Genomic DNA, 22,869 nt, shown 5'->3' on the forward strand with positions numbered 1-22,869 from the left:
TGATTTTCCCATGATGTCAAGCAAAGAGGCACTGAGTTTGAAGGTAGGCCTTGAAATACATCCACAGGTACACCTCCAATTGACTCAAATTATGTCAATTAGCCTATCAGAAGCTTCTAAAGCTTTGGCATCATTTTCTGGAATTTCCCAAGCTGTTTAAAGGCACAGTCAACTTAGTGTATGTAAAGTTCTGACCTACTGGAATTGTGATACAGTGAATTATAAGTCAAATTATCTGTCTGTAAACAATTGTTGGAAAAATTACTTGTCATGCACAAAGTAGATGTCCTAACCGACTTGCCAAAACTTTAGTTTGTCAACAAGAAATGTGTGGAGTGGTTGAAAAACGAGTTCTAATGACTCCAACCTAAGTGTATATAAACTTCTGACTTCAACTGTATGTGATGCAGTAAGGTCAAAAAGAGTAGGACATTATTGCTGCCCGGGATGTGATGTCAGTTAGCATTTGGCCTCCCTTGATAAAAAATTCAATAATAAAAGCCAATCAGCGTTGTGTTAAACTGAGTGAGCTCTGCTGTAAATGGTCCTGGTGCACAAAAAAAAAAGTGTCAAGGGAAGCCAGTTTGGATTTGGCTTCAGACCAATCACATCAGAATTCAAACATTCACAGAAAATGTGAATTGAGTCGTTATCCTCCGGTGGCTAGCTAGCTAAAATCAGCCCTTTTCTAAATTAGCCCGGAATGGAGATAGATAGGGATTTGGGCTTGTGGTTTTAGTTATTCTCCGTACTGGCCAATGATTATAATGGTGATTCTGATCCAACCATAAATGCATACATTGTGCCCCTGGCCTGAGAGGATGGAAGCTCAACATATAGCTAGATGTAGTATGCTAATGTTAACTAGATGGCCTGGCGCATCATTACCCATGAAAGGTAGTTAGGCTAGCGAGCAAGCATTTTAGCAAGGTAGCAGAGGTCATCAAAAACTAAAAGCCTGTACTGAATAACAGTCATAGACTGTTTAGGCAACGTGAATTAGGATGATGGCATTGGCTTCAACATGTTTTTTCTACTTGCATGCACACAACACACACAGAAATCAGAACCATGGACAGCCACATCACATTTGGCTTAAGTTCATTTGACTAAATCGTTTTTTGGTATCTTTTAGTTGTCACTGCATTAGACTAAGTAGAGGTGATTAGATAATTTTGGGGCAGCTCCTGTTTTCTTTGCGACTTGCAATAACTGGTTCTAAATCAATAGTAGTCCGAAAATGTTGGAAACATTACCTTGCTTGACCATGCTGTAGATCATTAACTGTTTGTTACATGAAACATGTTTAGTGGACTTCACCGGACAGATGTTGCTCTCCGGTTTTGCAATGAAACAAATGTATGATTGAATTTATTCTGCCACTGTGGCTTATATGAACTAACAGGTTATAAAGCAAACTAAGTAATTATCACAACACATTGGTTGTAAAATGGCTTTTTTTGTGTGTGTGTGGGGGGGGGGGGGGGGGGGGGCTTGGCTTCCTACGATTGTACCCACGCATCACTACAGGTGTAGATTATATAGCTCTTTTCCAGTCCTCACAGGGATTTAAATAGTAAGGGGCCACTAACACCACCAATGTGTAGCACCTAAATTATTTCCTTCCCATTACTATGGACTTGTTATCCAAGCTATAAATATAACCTAATGTGTATTGTATGACATGCAATCAGGCTCCAACTCTCCAAGCATACAACCAAATACGTTATCAGTCGTTTAACATGGAAAACACCCATTACACATAACTCACACATTTATCTTTCACTTGGTTTTATTCATTTTTATTGGCTAAATGAATTTAAAAGGTAATAACAATGTTTAAAACTACATGATCATATCCACAGCCATTGCTCACATACCCACTGATAACCCATCTATATATAAGATTTTCTCCCTCCCCACACATTTTTTTGTAATAATTTTCATTTTCTGTATTTTTTTTGGAGCCATACTATCATAAATGCCCATTTCAAGTCTCATCACACTAACAGCAATTCAATGGGAGAGGAAGGAGACTAGCTCTAAAGGAGTCTTTTTTCCCCCCAGTTCATATTATTCCATCAACGTTTAAGTTACTAAAGCAGAGAAAGAGACAGAACCAAAAATGAAAAGTAGAAGAAATAAAAGGTGGGTGTGAGGGGTTACACCAGGCAACCCCGCGCCCTGTCATGCCACCACAGCAGAGACAGTTACTCTGCACAGCGACACGTCGCACAACTCGGTGTCTCACATTTTCAGAACATAGAAAACCACTAAAATAATTTAGAAACTAGATCCAAAATAGTTTTTGGGAAAATAATAGATTTTGATGTACAAAAACAGTCATTTCTTTTATTTTAGTAAATCTTATAAAAGTTCCAAACACAAGTTTATTGTAGTTCTTATTTCATTTATTATTGATTCATTTATTTGTATTTTTTTGTTGTTTATCTATTAGTGCGATTGTATACCAGTGCAGCTACTGGGTCCAGAGTAAAGAAAAGAGGTCTTTTTTCATCTTTAACGGCGTAAAAAATAAGGACAAACTCATCTTTTATATAAAGTATAACTGCTGGTCTTTAGGAAAGAAACACAGAAACCCATACATCTAGGAGGCACGCTATGGGGGTTTTTTTTGTTGAAAAAATTAAAATAATGAAAATACAAGTGACGACAACAACAAAATTAAAAACTGTGTGCAACCAAGTAATTTCACTATCCTTGATGCCGGGTAAGGCTTCAGACATAATCAATGAAATTCATTGAATAAGAGGTTGCTAAAGAAATCAAAAGACAAGTTAGAAATCGTACAAAAAACAGATAAAAAAATCTGAAACAGACGGAAAAAAATAACATTTTGTCTCTTGCAGGGGTGTTTTTTGGAAGGACAGGAAGCCAGGCCTGAAGAGCAGCATTTGGACTTGGCCAGAACATAGAGATGTATAGAGATCGCTACGTTGTATCTGTGCCATTATGGCGTCTGTGACAGCACGCGCAGTGCCATTGAGGCTTTCTCCATTTTAAAATAGTCAATTTTTTTCTTCTTTTGATGTTTGAAAAAGTGTAAAGCTAACATTGGTGACTTACTACCACCTGCAGTGATGGAGTCTTGAACCAAATTGTGTTCAATTTATTGTGGCCGCTAGATGGCAGTCATATAGTTTAAAGCCAATTACAAACTAGACAAACTCATTTGAAGAAGAAAACAATGCTCTGCTCATTGGTCGATCACTCCCAACCCATAGGAATCCCCACCCAGTTGACCATTTTAAAATGGAGGAAGCCCTAAGTGTCCATGCAAAAACAGGTTACTTCCATGTTATGATCTCTGTACATCTATGGGCCAGAGGCATCTTTGGTTCGGTTGAACATACAAAGGTAATAGGAGCTAAAGCATTCCACAAAAATATATGCATACCGGTACACATACAAGGAATGCAGGGGCGAAACCGGGCAATGGAACCAAATGACATTGTCTTTACACATTATCCCAGTTGTGTCAGTATGAACAATGGTCACTCGTCCATGGGCAGAGATGCGTTTAAACTAACTGCAAATTAGCACAGTCAGAATAATCTTTTGAAGGACACCAGGAAAATCACATCACATTTGACTGAGATTTATTGATATTCATGAACCTTTACGTTCAGTCATTTCCATGTTAAAATGACGTTACATGATATACTTACGGTCATACGGAAGAGTGATTCATGAATGGCAACGAATTGTCCAAGTCAAATGTCATACAACAATTATGTGAGCATCCTGATGACATCAGCAATCACTCATCTGGCTCACTAAACCCACCGTCATGTCCAGCTTAAAGAAACCACTGTTAGAGGGTTACATGAATGACAATATTACATGAGAAGCACGACTTCCTTTGAGGGAGTTTGTAAGAGCCAGAGTTGAGTGAGAGCCTTCTGTCAGATGACCTTTAAGCTGATAATCAACTCCATGGATGAGTAAATGATACAGGACAGCTATAAAAACTCACCATTTAACAGAGGAGTAAAACATGAAGTGTTATGGGTGTGCTTCTAAGAGGATCATCCAATCGTGGGCTGGACAGGGAAAGGGGCCTACGATGGAAGGCTGGAGAGGAGGGGCGATACACCCCTTTTACTCCAACTCTTTACTGTCCCAGCCCAGGAGAGAATGTCCCCTTCTGATGCCACGATCTACTGAACGACAGACTATACCTTTAACCCCCAGGCCATGAGGCAGGGAGTTGGGGGGAGGGGGATTAGTAGTGACTTCTTGTCCTTTCAAACCTGCAGGGTGTTGACTTACACTGATAGGAAAAAACACCTGTTGAACAGATCTGCATATATCAAGGATAATAAGTCGGATATGATCGATGAGTCCGCATGACCAGTCACGAAACCCGCGACCGCCCCAACATGAGGTCCATTAGCACCATTTTATTTATTTTTTATGATTTATACAAGTCTCTAAGCCTTCGATGTCAGGGATTAAACCATACTGTATGTTTTATACATATTTCAGCAAGTATGTAAAAGAGAATGGTGGACTTGATTTTGCAGCAGAAAAGTATTCAGGTTGTGCTGTATTGAATGGACCAGAAAACGGGTACCCGATTGTTCAACAGGGAAAGCTTGTCCCGCAGTTCTCTGAAAACTGTTTTTGTGACAAACTACTAGGCCAATATCTCTCTTTACGTAGGCCTCCTTTGTCTTGTCAATGTTGTTGAGCAGCATTTCCCTGACCACAAGAGGATAATATGAAGGAAATGCCATCCAATATCTGAGCAGGGAACCACAGAGAACAGGATAGATAGACCATTACCACAATAACATCTAAACCTTGCATGTCTGTGGATCAACCACTTCTACAATAGGCTATATTAATGAAGTAAGCTGGGGTTTCTAATGACCTGGTATGATTATAAGACAGGTTCCCATCTGCCTCCTGCTACAATGTGTCTATCTGAAGGTGAATGGGTGAATGAGGTTTTTAAGGCCCTTCACTGCCCTGTAGGTTGAGGTCAGGGTTAGATAGTACAGGACAGAGGAACACTCAGGGCACTGTTTTACTGGTCCATCATTTATTAAATCAACACAACTGAAATCTGGGTCATTTCGGGTTACTGTGGATGGAGTGCCAAAAGCCCTTAACATTTTGCATATAAAAATAAAATAAAAAGGATTAACCCTACTGTCAGTTGGTAAAAGATGTTTTAAAAAATATGTTCCTTCTATTTTTTTTGTACAAGCACCTCTCAAACCTGTACAGGACACAGAGACCATTAGCTAATCCATTAACTACACTTGATAAAACATACCAACTACTGGGCTGGATGTGACTGACAAAACGGAACACTTGAAGAGGCCGTGGACTAACTGGTTACTTGAAATCCCTGGCTCTTTATGTAGGGCTTGATAGAATGCAGCTGGACCACCCTTTCCCAGTTTCCTCTGCATCCGTTTCAACCAGCTCACCAATCTGCCAAAACCGCTGACAAGACAGACCAACAAGCCATGCATGGTTTCTAGTGGCACAGAGATGGGGAGCAGCTGGTCCAGAAAACGGCAAGCACCTCAACAAACAGCAGCATGTCATGAGGAAATAACGGATTTGAACAAATCAACCGACGATGACCAGTGCCAAGGGTTTAAGGTTAGCTAGATGCCATCTCCAGGAGCCTCCACAAGATCTCATAGCGTTTTGACGAGAGCACATGAAAGTGCACAACTATGGCAACCGTCAGTCATCAAGCATGTGATGTCAAATGTGGATGTAAACATTAATTAGGCCTACATCAAGTATCATTATTTGTCATTGTGGCCACAAGCTTCAGTTAAAATGGTATAAAAGCAGCGGAGGTGACGAGGACTCTAACAAACAGCACAAAGGAGTTCAAACACTGGGGTGTATTCATCAGTCGGATTCCGTTGCAAATGTAAAACATATCAATGAAAATGAGAGTTTCTATTGTACAAATTCAGGTAGTCCTCTCCGTTTCGTTCCATTTTCCCTGTCTAGGAACCAAACAGTAAATGGTTTTCATTGCAAAACGTTTTGCAACAGACTCCGACTAATAAATACACCCCTGATGCTAACTGAGTACGTCCAGATAATGTCTCACAGGCCCAGATTCCTAACCAGGACCAAACACAAACTTTGAGAGGAAACCCAACTTTCGGGACCAAAGCTAACCAGAATAAACTCATAGAGGAAGTAAACACAGAGGTTACAGATAAGAGGGGTGGGGGGGAGCTAACATCTCAAGCCTACAAAACAACCACATGCATTAAAGACAGAATATGGCTTTCAGTAGTTGTAGCATATCCCTGTGACTAGACTCAAGTCTCCTTCATTGGGTTTTCCTCTCAAACCAACTAGCATGAAATAACAGGATGAAGGTCTTTTTCTCAGAGGACAATGAATGAGAGGACAATGCGCTCTGCAGTCAACTCTCCAACCCCATCACAACCACCAGTCAACTCTCCAACCCCACCACAACCTCCAGTCAACTCTCCAACCCCACCACAACCTCCAGTCAACTCTCGTCAACTCTCCAACCCCACCACAACCTCCAGTCAACTCTCCAACCCCACCACAACCACCAGTCAACTCTCCAACCCCACCACAACCACCAGTCAACTCTCCAACCCCATCACAACCACCAGTCAACTCTCCAACCCCACCACAACCTCCAGTCAACTCTCCAACCCCACCACAACCACCAGTCAACTCTCCAACCCCATCACAACCACCAGTCAACTCTCCAACCCCACCACAACCACCAGTCAACTCTCCAACCCCATCACAACCTCCAGTCAACTCTCCAACCCCACCACAACCTCCAGTCAACTCTCCAACCCCACCACAACCTCCAGTCAACTCTCCAACCCCACCACAACCACCAGTCAACTCTCCAACCCCATCACAACCTCCAGTCAACTCTCCAACCCCACCACAACCTCCAGTCAACTCTCCAACCCCACCACAACCACCAGTCAACTCTCCAACCCCATCACAACCTCCAGTCAACTCTCCAACCCCACCACAACCTCCAGTCAACTCTCCAACCCCATCACAACCTCCAGTCAACTCTCCAACCCCATCACAACCTCCAGTCAACTCTCCAACCCCACCACAACCTCCAGTCAACTCTCCAACCCCACGACAACCTCCAGTCAACTCTCCAACCCCATCACAACCTCCAGCCAACTCTCCAACCCCACCACAACCTCCAGTCAACTCTCCAACCCCATCACAACCTCCAGTCAACTCTCCAACCCCACCACAACCTCCAGTCAACTCTCCAACCCCACGACAACCTCCAGTCAACTCTCCAACCCCATCACAACCTCCCACCACAACCTCCAGTCAACTCTCCAACCCCATCACAACCTCCAGTCAACTCTCCAACCCCACCACAACCTCCAGTCAACTCTCCAACCCCATCACAACCTCCAGTCAACTCTCCAACCCCACCACAACCTCCAGTCAACTCTCCAACCCCATCACAACCTCCAGTCAACTCTCCAACCCCACCACAACCTCCAGTCAACTCTCCAACCCCACCACAACCTCCAGTCAACTCTCCAACCCCATCACAACCTCCAGTCAACTCTCCAACCCCATCACAACCTCCAGTCAACTCTCCAACCCCATCACAACCTCCAGCCAACTCTCCAACCCCATCACAACCTCCAGTCAACTCTCCAACCCCACCACAACCTCCAGCCAACTCTCCAACCCCACCACAACCTCCAGTCAACTGGAGTCAAAATCATGCTAAAATGGCTTCCTCCATACATTTGTCAAGTTGGAAAGAGCGGGTGAAAATATCTGAGCTGGAGCCGAACAAATTCAATTCAAGTTTTGCAGGTTTCATTACAAAACACTATAAACACTCGGGGGTGGAAATGTCATGATCCTATTCCTAATTTAATATAGCGGTTTCAATCTCCTGTCGGATGTGAACTTAACAACAAACTTCTAACCACACACAGAAAAGCAAACACGTGTGGGGTAATGTAATAAAAAAGACTAGCAAATACTAGTGGCGTGGCATCACAACCCTACAATCTACAGCACTACAACGGGTTACAAAAGGCCAAACCAACCTTACTCCATTTCTTCAGAAGAATCGCAAAATTGAGGAAAAGATTGAGTCTTCCAGAACGGCTGTTGGCTTGCCACATGACACACATAATGCCAAGCTGGCTACTAAGAAAGGATTCAACAGAAGAAGATGTCCCTAATAGATGAGACACTGTAGCTAAGCCCACACAAAATATGAGCCTTTACCTTTATGCATTACGAATTCACCATATATATGACTTGCTTCCATCCACAGAATCAAAAGCCTGATTAGGATTGTTTGAAAATAATACATTTAGGAAAATCGAGTATTTGTGAACAAAAATAAAAACTAAAGGGGTTATAGATATTGATATATATGCTGCAAAAACTAAATCAATAGGAGGATAAAAATAAAAGATTTTAGTTTTTTCTCGTCATTATCAATTGATGCTCATTTTGCCACCCGTTGCCACGTCAACGTCTGGGAGAGCGTCAGCATGGCAACGGAAACTATCATCATAAAATGGTACAGTAGTAGAGATAGCTAGACCAGGAGGGGGCGGGCTCTCCTGGGAAAAGGTCCGCAGAGAGGTCCAGTGATTGGTCATGCGGCTCGCTGTCAGGAATAATGGTTGTATGGGGGTAGAGGGTGCCCGGTGCCGTTCTGGTAGTGATGGTGCTGGCGGTGGGCAATGTACTCAGCATAGCTCATTGTCATCTTCTCGCTACGGTACCTAAACAAGAGGAGAGGGAAGTTAAAGAAGGAACAGTTACACCAACTTACCTGGCAGTGGCACTAGAATCTTTACACCCTAATGCTGCTATGAATCCAGCAGTACTCCTTCACTGATTTCTGTCTGTACTGTGTCAAACAGGACCATGGTGGGCTTTGGGAGGGTCCCCTACAGTAATGATGCACCGGTCACATATTCCCAGCAGTAAGCAACACTTTCATCATCTACACTGAAGGCAGAGCCAAGGCCAGCAGCAGTGGAAGTCAGACAGCATCCGGTGTGAAAGGAGAGCAGCCTCTCTTACCTGGTCAACTTAATGGTCTTCCTGAAGTCATTTGTGATGGGAGCTTTGTAGCCTCCCTTTCGTAGTAAGGAATCTATGGTCTGAATGTGGTCCCATCCTGCACAGAGAAGGTTATATCCCCTTGAATATCCCCTTTATGTCCCCTTGAATCCCACTTCTCTCTAGAACCAAGACCTTCAGTCATACAGTCATTATACAACGGTGATGGGACACGATTCCACTTACCTTGCTCTTTTGCAACCTCTGGTAGGTAGGTGGCAGTACGCTTTGATCCTTTTTCATTGAAAAACTCTATCCTAATGCCATGAACACCCACCTACAGGCCAGAGAAAGGAGAGACAGAGACAGAGAGGGAAGAACAGACACCACATGAATGGACAGGAACAACAGACACATGCCTATATACACTACATGTCTTCGGCCACACACTCCAGAAAAACTGCAGCATTACCTAACAGTGTTACTAACCTATAGAAGTATGAGATACCATACCCGGTCACGGGGAGGGCTAACTCTTGAAATTCCGTCTGTCACTACAGATTTAGGAAAAACAGCTTTTAGTTTCGTCGTAGCTCACTTATGGAACAATCTATAGAACACCCTACAGTTGGATGAGTTGGTGCCTTTTGGGCAAATCAGATTGTTGGTTCAGGGTCTGGTCAAGATAGCTCGGGGGATTGTTCCAGTTAAAATGCATAATCTGCAGGTGACACACAATCACCCACCCACACCACGGGCCCTTGCCCCCCCCTCTGGGTCAGCAAGGTCACTGCTAACGTCCTCACAACAAAGACAGACTGCCTGTGTATGGTGCTTGTCTGCCTAAATCATGCTTGCTGTGTGGCTCTCCAGGCTGCAATGGGGTCCAGATCATTCAGAACCAGAAACTGCAGCAGAGGCCTATTCCTATTTCATTCTCAGCTCTACTTCACACTGGAGATTGTCTCTCCTAGCGTACCGCTCTGTGTGGAGAGCGTACCGCTCTGTGTGGAGAGCGTACCGCTCTGTGTGGAGAGCGTACCGCTCTGTGTGGAGAGTGACTGTAAACCTCAACTGCTGGATTCACATACGTGAAGGCTATTTCATTTCAATAAAAATAAAATGACTGAAGAGTATTGCATAAGATGAATTAATAGCTACCTGGCTTGTTTCAGTCTCTTACCTCCCAGTCAAGGTAATCACCGACGTCCTCGAAGTTGGTGAGCAGAGACACCGAGCAGAAGAGGCGTGGCAGCTCGTCCCTCGTCACGGGGGGAAAGCGGCTGTCTTTAAGGGCACTGTGGAGACAACAGGGGACAACTTCAGCTGCACTCCTGTCAACCAGTTTCAACTGGAAGACCTACAGATTATCAAGGACAATGTCCACCCAAAGTACATATTTGCGTTTCATCTCATCTTACTATGAGCCACAGGGCATTATGGTTATAATGAAAAGAAAGACCAAATCTCTCTGATAAGAGAACATGTAAATGAAGAAACCCTGCAAGCATTTTCCTTTATCCTTTCAGAAGACATTAGCCATGAAGTGATATCTTCCGTGCTACATTTCAGAAAGTGCCTGTCTGAGGGGATGTAAAAATAGAATGACCTGATGGCAGGTGAGTCTCCGTATTGGCTGGACACAGACTCTTCATATCAGATTCTCATTTTCCCCCTCTCCCCCACTCCACTCCATCCTAACAAACGACTGTTGCCACCACCCTTTCTGCACACGACGGCACACCAGCTCATGTCATGACAGCACAGCTGAATGGAGTCAGTTCGAGTCTCCATGAGCCATAACCTACCACCACACTCTGTCCTAATTCACCCATAGGAGTGAAATGCCCCATGTGGTGATGGCATTCTGTCATAGTGCTGCCTCTTCTACATATTTGTACTGTTAGAACACTCATATGGTAACAACACACGGGATGAACTGTGAACGCTGAACAGCATCCCTTTTAAGTCCATGATGTGTTAAATAGGACTCTGCTTCTTTCCGTCCAGGATTGGGAGTGACAAGCTGAGTTCAGTAGAAAGAGGCCCAGTCATTTCTCTTACTAGAGGGAGATGTGGGAGAGGAGCATGGAGAAGCAACATAACGAAGACATAAAACAGGCCGGTGAGGACACGCTGAGGACACGCTGAGGGCACGCTGAGGGCACGCTGAGGGCACGCTGAGGGCACGCTGAGGACACGCTGAGGACACGCTGAGGGCACGCTGAGGGCACGCTGGGGGCACGCTGAGGGCACGCTGAGGACACGCTGAGGACACGCTGAGGGCACGCTGAGGGCACGCTGAGGACACGCTGAGGGCACGCTGAGGGCACGCTGAGGGCAATCTGAGGGCACGCTGGGGGCACGCTGGGGGCACGCTGAGGACACGCTGAGGGCACGCTGAGGACACGCTGAGGGCACGCTGAGGGCACGCTGAGGGCACGCTGAGGACACGCTGAGGGCACGCTGAGGACACGCTGAGGGCACGCTGAGGGCACGCTGAGGGCACGCTGAGGACACGCTGAGGGCACGCTGAGGGCACGCTGAGGACACGCTGAGGGCACGCTGAGGGCACACTGGGGGCACCCTGAGGGCACGCTGAGGGCACGCTGGGGGCACGCTGAGGACACGCTGAGGGCACGCTGAGGGCACACTGGGGGCACCCTGAGGGCACGCTGAGGGCACGCTGGGGGCACGCTGGGGGCACCCTGAGGGCACGCTGAGGGCACACTGGGGGCACGCTGGGGGCACCCTGAGGACACGCTGAGGGCACACTGAGGGCACGCTGAGGACACGCTGAGGGCACGCTGAGGACACGCTGAGGGCACGCTGGGGGCACGCTGGGGACACCCTGAGGACACGCTGAGGGCACGCTGGGGGCACCCTGAGGGCACGCTGGGGGCACCCTGAGGGCACGCTGGGGCCATGCTGGGGGCACCCTGAGGACCCGCTGAGGACACGCTGGGGGCACGCTGAGGACAAGCTGAGGGTACGCTGAGGGCACGCTGAGGGCACGCTGAGGGCACGCTGAGGGCACGCTGAGGGCACGCTGAGGGCACGCTGAGGACACGCTGGGGACATGATAAGCAGAGGACCTGACAAGACAGCAGATTACTGGGCAGCTAAGGCGGAGTGAAGGGAATCCATTTTTGTGTATTTGTGAGTATTGAGGAGGACAACACAGCACTCTTGTACAGAACAAACAGACAAGCCTAAACTAAAACACTTTCAGAGGCTTCAATCTAAACTCAAGAGCTTTCAGAAGGTTATCTTGCATTTCACAGAGGCCCTTAGCAAGCAACAGTGACATCCCCCACGAGTCAGGCCCCTCCAATATCTGGAATTTCTCCTGTTTTACTGTGCTAACAACATGGCTAGCCTAGTGGTGAGTTGGATTGTAGACAGTCCACCCATATTCTAGAATGTCCTGACCTGCTATAACATTGGCTCCCATGGAGACGTTGTAATGTCTGTGTTGCTGCAGCCATTCTCTGCAGCGCCAGTGGAACATTCCATGGGAGAGAGGGGAATTCTACATGCTGCTGGCTGCAGATCCGAAAGATTGACTAGAGGGCAGGGTTGGCAAATCTTAACCAGACAGGAGACAGATACACAAACAACAGCACCCACATACCTCTGGCCCTCACAGGAGAGTATCGAAGCGTATCCTCTCAGAAGAGTCATTAAACAAATAAATCTGTCTTTTTACTTAGCTGACCCTTTTATCCAAATAGGCCTGGCTTGGATTAATACTGCATTTCACACATGTTCACAGTTATAGGCCTATAGCTGAATACAAACAAGACCGCACCTGAGAGTGAGTACAACAGGAAGTAACTAGCCTGGCTGGCTGGCAGAGCAGCAGGTCATTGAGTTTAACATCGCTATCAGCCGTCTACTAAAACAAACAGATGATCGCAACCTCTACAAAATGGCTGCTCTGGACTTCACGCGTAACACAGAGACAAAACATGCTTTGTAAGATCCTCTGACGTTAACCTGTTCCTCCTCTACAGACCAAGACTCCTGATGTACGCTTATCCAAGGGACAGAATTAAATGATTAAATACCAGATGTGGATGCGAAACGGTGATCGGATTGGTATCTATAATCTGAAATGGAAAAGCTATTTTAATAGCAGTTGTAGACAGGGTCTAACAATGAAGAGGAACAGAAATGTTCGCAGAGATAAATTAGAGAAGAGATGAGAACGTTGTCAGTTAATTCATAGTATATTGAAACAGGACAACCAACACACACTCATGTATGACATTGATACAGTGCATGTCAGATCCCTGGGAGGGTGAGGCCATGCAGAAAGGCCCTGTCGACAGTAGTGCAGATCACATGACTGACACATGCAGATAAACAGACAGAAAAAACGACAGACAGACTCAAACCAGTTCTGCCCAGACTCTGAAGGTAATGCATTCTTTATTGGATTGTCGGATACTCGGTCTCATGCCCTGCACGACAGACAGACAGACAGACAGACAGACAGACAGCATTTCACAGCCAGATCCTCTCTCCCCCACTGTGGGCCAGAGAGGCTATTAGGTTGATTAAAATCACACACCAAGAAAGACTTCTAGAAACGAATTTTAAAAAAAAGAAGCACATTTAATACAAAATCAGCCTAGTAGGCCTACTTTGCATAAAATACTGTATTATATCCTTTACTGGTCGATACTGATATGAAGGTTGATATTAACTTCAGGAGACCTGGCCCCTCTAGGGAGACAGAACACTCATCAAATGAATGCACTGGTAAATAATTGCCTTTAAAGAGGCAACGGTGCATCTGAACTGGGCATGACAGTGTAAATGAGTTCCATACATTTCTGAGACAAGCTGAGCACAGAGCAGCATCTCTCAGTGAGGTAAAACCCTCCTGGAGGTCCCTGGGGCCATGCCGTTCCTCCGCTCCATGTACATGCTTTGCATGATTTATTCAGCACCAAAGGTCCTTTGACATAGACATAACTGAAAACACACACACAAGTTCAAAAGGTACAAGCTCCTAGTTATGTTTTTGTATATGGTAAGATGAAGGGGTGTTCTGTAGAATTGCTGAGTTAAAAAGCCTAAAGTCCCTAAACATTAACTGGATAATTAAAGGACGACGGTTACTTGGTACAATAGCTGCTTGCAGCCATCTGCATTTTAATCATCCTGTACTTTTGCCATGAACATTCTACTCTGTGAAAAACATGAGCATTTAAACCACTGGTTTTAAAGGTCTCAACGGCAGAGGTGTGCCGTGCTTTGACAACGGTTATTTTCTTGTTTGTGCCCGTTTTGTCCTCCCGACAGTCAGAAGATAGCCTAACTGTGTGTTTAACACATGAACATCTTCCTAAGCATGCGTTCTGTTCTGCCTGGTGAGAGAGATTGTGGCATTAGGAAATCTATAAATATGAATAACAAAAACCAGGGAGATGGTAATGCAGTGGGAAGTGTCTGAAAACCAAAACAACCACGAGATGGTTAGCCCCGAAGCTGCCCTGTCTGTTCCGATCAGTGTAAATACATGATCAATAGTGATGGGGGGAAACTATTTATATAGGTGCATATTGGGATATTACTTTTTGACGATATAGTGTATCGTTTTGACAATATCGTAATATACTTTTTGCGCTAGTTAGCTGTACCTCCACCAAAACCTGAGTAGTTTTCCTCATTGCTTGTTCTCTATCTTCTTTAAAAAAAAAATGGAGAGCCAATTTGTTTTCAGCACTTTTATTTCCATTACTGAACAAAACTAGTTTCCTTCATGGCTCTCTCGTTCCTCTGCACCAGACATATGGGGAGCAGTATGTTTGGAACATCGGTATCACAATACATATAGAATCGCAGTACATATCGTATAGGCACTTAAGTACCGTGATAATATCGTATCGTGAGGTCCCTAGCAACTCCCAGCCCTTATGATCAGACACGGCTAACAAGCTAGAAAATCATAGCATTACTTTTTTATGCAAGACATGAAGGATAATCTTTCATTTTATCAAAGAAGCCAGTTATATTGATAACATTACTGTTGGAGTTAAACACCAAAAGGCCCCCTTTTTCCCAGAAGTACCCCAGGCCTCACTAATGACATTAGTACCCACAGAGGCAGGCGGGCTGAGTGAACAAAACCCTCAGCTTTATTGGCATCCTCATCTGGATGCTTCGTCCTGTTTTTTTTGGTTCCCCCTCACAACCTTCCCCTCCCCCAACCTCCCAACTCTTGAAAAACAAATGAACCGAGAGGCCTGCCATTTGTGGTACCTAGATACAGTTCAATCCACTGAGGAAACTTTTTTTTAAACATTCTCCTCGAACCTTGACTGTACGTACCTACCGGTGAACTCAACCAAAACAAAAGCTAGAATAAACACAGTTAACACACCAATACTCTGCTTGAAGCTGTTCAAAAATATGTCAACTAAATAAATACAAAACATTTTGCTTAAGTATTAATTTAAGGGCTCCTATGTTGTTATCAGATCAAATGAATTAAGTGATTTAGTCCAGTAAACTTGACATTTTCTGTGACAGCAGAAAGCGTGAACTCTGTTGCAGTGCATGACCTCCTCTATAGGCCTCAGTGTGGAATCATCCTAGCAACAGCACTGGCCAATAGGAGGCTGGCAGGAGTCTTAACTTGTAGCCAATAGGAGACCAGTTCCAGATGTCAGTGAGTATGTGTGCCTGTGAGTGAGTGTGTTTGCCACTGTATGTGTGTGAGAAAGAGATAGAGAGCTACAGCTCAGCCTCACCTGCACCCCCTGCCCATTCAAATAGTGTTATTTCTTTCTGTCCACCTGGTATGCTGCTTCTCCCCAATGAATTAGCCATTTCCTTACAAAACCCACCAAGACAGAATTGTTTCAATGATGGTGGGTGTTCCTTTCAGTGACAGAATAATAAGAACGCAAAAAGATAACTAGATTCACACCCCGAGAACTCAAAACGTCTGCCATCTTTTTTTACTTTAATATATCAAAAGGGAACGGTTGGTGAATGTTTTCTCCCAAAAGATTTGCTGTCATCCCTTCTTCCCTCCTCTCTTTTTTTCATGCCTATGAGGCAAAAATGTGGAGATATCCCAGCAGGAGACAGAACACAGACACGGTGCTCCTGCTAGAGTCTACAACCGTCTCCCCGGTCACTGCTCACCACCCTCCGCCTCATAGTACTTGACGGGTCAGAACCAGCTGCTCTGCTTTTATCTTCCACTGAGGGAGCAGGGTCCAATGGTAACTTTTTTTTCCTCACTGGCCCAAAAACAATTTCTACTGGCCCGGACATGCTGTAGTTTTTAAATGCATTGGGGTCATGCAGGGCCTATAGGTTGCCATGATTCTCTCTGCATTCAGCTATTAACAGGCTACATTTGGTTATTATGATATGTAATAAAAAGCTGTGTAATGCACACTGAACCAAAATACAAAACGCAACAACTTCAAGAGTTCACTGAGATTCTACAGTCAACTCAAATAAATTCATTCGGCCTTCATCTATGGCTTTCACACGACTGGGAATACAGATATGCATCTGCTGGTCACAGATATCTTTTTTTTTAAACTAGGGGCGTGGATCAGAAAACCAGTCAGTATCTGGCGTGACCAGCATTTGCATCATGCAGTGCGACATCTCCTTCACATAGAGTTGATCAGGCTATTGATTATAGCCTGTGGAATGTTGTCCCACTCCTCTTCAATGCCTGTGTGAAGTTTCTGGATATTGGCAAGAACTGGAACACGCTGTCATACATGTTGATCCAGAGCATCCCAAACCTGCTCAATGGGTAACATGTCTGGTGAAAATGCAGGCCATGGAAAAACTGGAATATTTTCAGCCTCCTGGAATTGTGTACAGATCCTTGCGACATGGGGCCGTGCTTTATCATGCTGAAACACGAGGTGATGGCGGAGGATGAATGGCACGACATTGGGCCTCAGGATTTCGTCACGGTATCTCTGTGCATTAAAATTGCCATCGAGTCACTTTACGCCTACCTACATGTGCATATTATTTAAATTACCTTGACTAACATGTAACCCGCACATTGACTTGGGACCCCCTGTATATAGCCTCGTTATTGTTATTTTATTGTTGCTCATTTATTTTATTTTTATTTAGTAAATCTTTTTCTTAACTCTTATTTTTCTTAACTGCATTGTTGTTTAAGGGCTTGTAAGTAAGCATTTTACAGTAAGGTTGCATTCCTGTATTCGGCACGTGACAAATAAAATTTGATTCGATTTTTATTTGAAAATGCAATTGTGTTCATTGTCCGTAGCTTATGCCTGCCCATACCATAACCCCACCACCACGGGGCACTGTTCACAACGCTGACATCAGAAAACCGCTCGCCCACACAACGCCATACACGCCATCTGCCCGGTACAGGTGAAACTGGGATTCATCCTTGAAGAGCACACTCCAGCGTGCCAGTGGACATCGAAAGTGAGCATTTGACCACTGAAGTTACGACACCAAACAGCAGTCAGGTCAAGACCCTGGTGTGGACGACGAGCACGCAGATGAGTTTCCCTCAGACGGTTGCTGACAGGTTGTGCAGAACTTCTTCGGTTGTGCAAACCCACAGTTTCATCAGCTGTCCGGGTGGCTGGTCTCAGACGATCCCGCTGGTGAAGAAGCCGGATGTGGAGGTCCTGGGCTGGAGTGGTTACATGTGGTCTGTGGTTGTGAGGCCAGTTGGACGTACTGCCTTATTCTCTAACACGAGATTGGAGGCAGCTTATGGTAGAGAAATGAACATTACATTCACTGGCAACAGCTCTGGTGGACATTCCTGCAGTCAGCATGCCAATTGCATGGTCCCTCAAAACTTGAGACATCTGTGGCATTGTGTTGTGTGATAAAACTGCACATTTTAGAGTGGCCTTTTGTTGTCCCCAGGACAAGGTGCACCTGTGTAATGATCATGTTTTTTTAATAACCTTCTTGATATACCACACCTGTCAGGTGGATGGATTATCTTGGAAAATAAAAAATTATCACTAACAGGGATGTAAACAAATTTGTGCACAAAATTTGAGAGAAATAAGCTTTTTGTGTGTATGGAAAATGTTGGCGAACTTTTATTTCAGCTCATGAAATGTTGCGTTTATATTTTTGTTCAGTATAATTTACCAATGCAAGTCATTTCTCTATTCTTTAGAGTTGCATTGTATTGATTGTATTCATTTTTGTTTCTAAAGTATGTCATTTTGAAAAAATAAATGTTACAGCTAAAAATTGCATGCTTGCCCTTTAAAGGGTAACTGTCAATCCCAATTTCAACCTTTGCCCAACCCCTTCAAATGTTCAAAAAATGCATTCAGGTGAAAAGTTGGTGGTGGGGGGAACTGCTCATAAATATTCATTTTTGGGGTGGGTAAACACATGATCCCAACACTTTCTCAACAAAACATAATTACCAGAAGTCCACTAGCATGCTCTGATAATAACATGATGTGCTTTGCGAGCAAATACAGCTCTGACCAGTTCGCCCAATGGTCAGGCACCGAGTTCCTGATATGTATTGCCACTTGCGGTCAAAGTTAAATTCCCCATGGTGTGCAAAACAAATCTTTGAAATGTGGTATTGCGGTATTGTGTTGGGAAGAAAAGTGCAATCGTCACCTTGAAAATGTAGATTAAAGGCTCAATTCAATCCAATCTGCATTACAGTATTTACGCAGTTGCTCTTTCTCCAATGGTCAAATGAACTCACAGATTTATACAGTACCCAAGACCAAAACCCTACAACTACTACCAGGGCGACCCCTCTCCCAGGTATGCTTTTACTTTTCAGAATTATAAGTGAGTGGACACGGGATGTATAATATAAAGGATTTGAAGAAAAATATATATATCTGCCCCATGTGGGATTAGAATTCACAACCACTGAACTGCAACTGTCTGAACGGACTTCGCCACCGATCGGTCATAGCAGTTGGGGAAAAATACAACGACTTGACATGACCACCAATGTCATCTATTTCTTCTTAAAATGAATGTAGCTATGAATATAAATGTAGAATCCTCAAAGCCTACATGTTTTTTTTCCTTTGTAAAAAGCGCATAGATGTTTATGAAACGCTAAGCAAAAAGTTATAATTTGGTCATACACGGAAATGTGCCTTACTGCCTTTTAAATTGTTTAACGTCAGTAGTCTGGTCAAGGAAGCGTCATGCAAAATATAGTGGCACACTCCACTTACCAAGTCCATTGCCAAATAAGGCACACTGTCACCTGCTTTTATAGTAAGACCTGAGGTGGTACCACCCAGCACATCTAGAAGGGAGTGTATTTCATACCGAACCCCTCCCTTGAGATGACATAAGAGTTCCTACAGTTCCTATTAATCAATGGTAAGAGTTGAAGCGCTAGGGGCAAAAATAGTCCAAAATATATCATCTTTGCAACGAACTGTTAAAATAAAGACCAGAATTGACGTATTTCTATACAACTATGCCTAAATCATCTGGTTTTCAATCAAACATTTTTTTTTTAATGAAAGTTACTCTTTAACAACAAGTTAAGCTGTATTTTGATGTATTGCACTTGTGATTTCATGAAAGTTTAATATTTATAGTAATTTCACTTGAATTTCACGTTCTGCAATTTCACCGGCTGTTGGCCAGGTAGGATGCTAATGTCCCACCTATCCCAAGTTAAGGTATCAACTGATGTCACTTGCGGGAGTGTGGTGGTGCTTGAATGAGCGGCCAATCATATTGCTCAAATACAAATATCATGACTTTTCAGTCTGTAGCCTTCAATGGTTTTAAATAAATGGTAGATTGCAACAGAGCAGGTATATGTTCAACTGGAACGCAAAAATAAACTGAAAAGTTACTGGGCCAGTCGGGACAGTGACTGACGAGATCCACTGGTCCGACATGTTTTTCCTGGCCGCGGGCCAGCGTTAATGTCGGTTTCTGGGGAGACTTTTGTTTAGGGGAAAAGCCAGACAATGTTAAGACTGATATCATTTACATCATTTAGCAGACGCTCTTATCCAGAGCGACTTACAGTAGTGAATGCATACATTTCATACATTTTTTTTTATTTTTTATTTTATTATTATTTTTTTTCTGTGCTGGCCCCCCGTGGGAATCGAACCCACAACCCTGGTGTTGCAAACACCATGCTCTACCAACTGAGCTACAGGGAAGGCTGGTTTAGCCTAAAGAGTACAGTACATGCTTGGAACTCTGGGCATGATCAAGTTAAGAGAGTGGCTTACCTGGTAAGGGTGTACTCCCTGAGTCCTGGGTGGAGGTTCATGGCAGAAAATGTACCTATACATCCCCTCAAGCGCTTGTCTCTGCCTATTTTCCATGTGACAAACAGCGGGCTGTAAGAGAAAGAAGGGAAGACAATGTTAGGACCTTTAGAGTTAAACACATTAGAACATCAGTTAAAATCTTGGCCCAATACATAGTTTGAAGGTCCAGGATTCACTTACAGTGCATTTGGAAAGTATTAAGACCCCTTAACTTTTTCCACATTTTGTTACATTATAGCCTTATTCTAAAATTGATTAAATGATTTATTTTTCTCATCAATCAACACACAGTATATAGGGAGGTGACCAAGAAACCTATGGTCACTCTGACAGAGTTCTAGAGTTCCTCTGTGGAGATGGGAGAACCTTCCAGAAGGACAACCATCTCTCCAGCATTCCAGCAATCAGGACTTTATGGTAGAGTGGCCAGAGGGAAGCCACTCCTCAGTAAAAGGCACATGACAGCCCGCTTGCAGTCTGCAAAAAGGCACCTAAACGACTCTCAGACCATGAAAAACAAGATTATCTGGTCTGATGAAACCAAGATTGAACTCTTTGGCCTGAATGCCAAGCATCACGTCTAGAGGAAATCAGGCAACCCTCATCACCTGGCCAATACCATCCCTACAGTAAAGCATGGTGGTGGCAGCATCATGCTGTGGGAATGTTTTTCAGCGGCAAGGACTGGGAGACTAGTCAGGATCGAGGGAAAGATGAACAGAGCAAAGTACAGAGAGATCCTTGATGAAAACCTGCTCCAGAGTGCTCAGGATCTCAGACTGGGGCAAAGGTTCACCTTCCAACGACCCTAAGCACGCAGCCAAGACAACGCAGGAGTGGCTTCGGGACAAGTCTCTGAATGTCCTTGAGTGGCCCAGCCAGAGCCCGGACTTGAACCCAATCGAACATCTCTGGAGAGACCTGAAAATAGCTGTGCAGCGACTCTCCCCATCCAACGAGAGCGAGCTTGAGAGGATCTGCAGAGAAGGCGAGAAACTCCCCAAATACAAGTGTGCCAAGTTTGTAGCGTCATACCCAAAAAGACTCAAGGCTTTAATCGCTGCCAAAGGTGCTTCAACAAAGTACTGAGTAAAGGGTCTGAAAACTTTTGTAAATGTAATATTTCAGTTTTTTTTTTTTTATTCATTTTAATAAATTAGCAAAAATTTCTAAACCTGTTTTTGCTTTGTCATTATGGGGTATTGTGTGTAGATTGACGGAGGGGGACTCTTCTATTCGATTTCAGAATAAGGCTATAACGTAACAAAATGTGGAAAAAGTCAAGGGGTCTGAATGCGCTATAGGGTTGAGAAAAACAATTGTGGACACAATATTTGAATTGATTTCTCACATTCCTAGTGGTGGCACTGACAACAAAGGTCTTTCTCAACTAACATTGCACTGACAGATATTGATTGACAATGTGTAGTACTAAAAATAAGATTGCTACATGAGGTTTCTGTTACAGTTTGCTTTTAGACAGACAGAGCATAGCTCTCTGGTTTTACATTCAGGTGTTCTCTGGATCAAAGTAAAGTTAACCTTTTCTGTCAAAGCAGCAACCTGTCCAGTACTCTGGCTGTTTGTCATGGCCATATAGACTCAGGCAGCACCATAGTTTGAGTTTGACTGCCCATTGGGAGCTAAAATCAATTTGAGCTAAAATCGATTTTAAAATCAAGCGAGGCAGCAGTCAGTGACATTTTGTCTTGCGTTATGTGTGCCCAGAGAATTTCATGCACCAACAGATATACTGCTTTGCTTTCTCTGTAAACTGGCAAAGTACCCTTAGTAGCCTACATGTTACGTTTAGTCTCTACCAACAAAAACATCACACACAGTTGAAGTGGGAAGTTTACATATACTTAGGTTGGAGTCATTAAAACTTGTTTTCAACCACTCCACAAATGGCTTGTTAACAAACTATAGTTTTGACAAGTCGGTTAGGACATCTACTTTGTGAATGACACAAGTAACTTTTTCCAACAATTGTTTACAGATTGAATTGTAAATGAAATAATCTATGTATCACAATTCCAGTGGGTCAGAAGTTTACATACACTAAGTTGACTGTGCCTTTAAACAGCTTTGAAAATTCCAGAAAATGATGTCATGGCTTTAGAAACTTCTGATAGGCTAATTGACATCATTTGAGTCAATTGGAGGTGTACCTGTGAATGTATTTCAAGGCCTACCTTCAAACTCAGTGCCTCTTTGTTTGACATCATGGGAAAAGCAAAAGAAATCAGCCAAGACCTCAGAAAAAGAATTGTAGACCTCCATAAGTCTGGTTCATCCTTGGGAGTAATTTCCAAACGTCTGAAGGTACCACATTCATCTGTACAAACAATAGTACGCAAGTATAAACACCATGGGACCACGCAGCCATCATACCGCTCAGGAAGGAGACGCGTTCTGTCTCCTAGAGATGAATGTACTTTGGTGCGAAAAGTGCAAATCAATCCCAGAATAACAGCAAAGGACCTTGTGAAGATGCTGGAGG

The 22,869-nt window shown here is 44.0% G+C and overlaps 1 protein-coding gene across 4 annotated transcripts in view; it reads right to left on the reverse strand.

The window, feature by feature from the left end:
* Positions 1-1,786: 1,786 nt before the first annotated feature.
* Positions 1,787-22,869, reverse strand: part of LOC106563512 (nuclear protein AMMECR1) — a 33,127-nt gene continuing 12,044 nt past the window's right edge. Inside the window, exons 2-8 of one of the 4 annotated variants that reach the window (XM_082958219.1) lie at positions 20,325-20,435; positions 10,259-10,373; positions 9,322-9,412; positions 9,097-9,193; positions 7,351-8,792; positions 6,558-7,277; positions 1,787-6,517 (exon numbers count right to left, since the gene is read on the reverse strand). In XM_082958219.1, the coding sequence (XP_082814345.1) occupies positions 8,678-8,792; positions 9,097-9,193; positions 9,322-9,412; positions 10,259-10,373; positions 20,325-20,435 (529 nt within the window). In that variant the 3' untranslated portion in view covers positions 1,787-6,517; positions 6,558-7,277; positions 7,351-8,677. Of the gene's footprint in view, positions 6,518-6,557; positions 8,793-9,096; positions 9,194-9,321; positions 9,413-10,258; positions 10,374-20,324; positions 20,436-22,869 lie in introns of all 4 variants that reach the window. The other 3 variants (XM_082958218.1, XM_082958217.1, XM_082958216.1) reach the window with 3 other exon arrangements.

The sequence above is a fragment of the Salmo salar genome, chromosome 11, assembly GCF_965601325.2.
Source record: "Salmo salar chromosome 11, fSalSal1, whole genome shotgun sequence".
Taxonomy (NCBI): domain Eukaryota; kingdom Metazoa; phylum Chordata; class Actinopteri; order Salmoniformes; family Salmonidae; genus Salmo; species Salmo salar.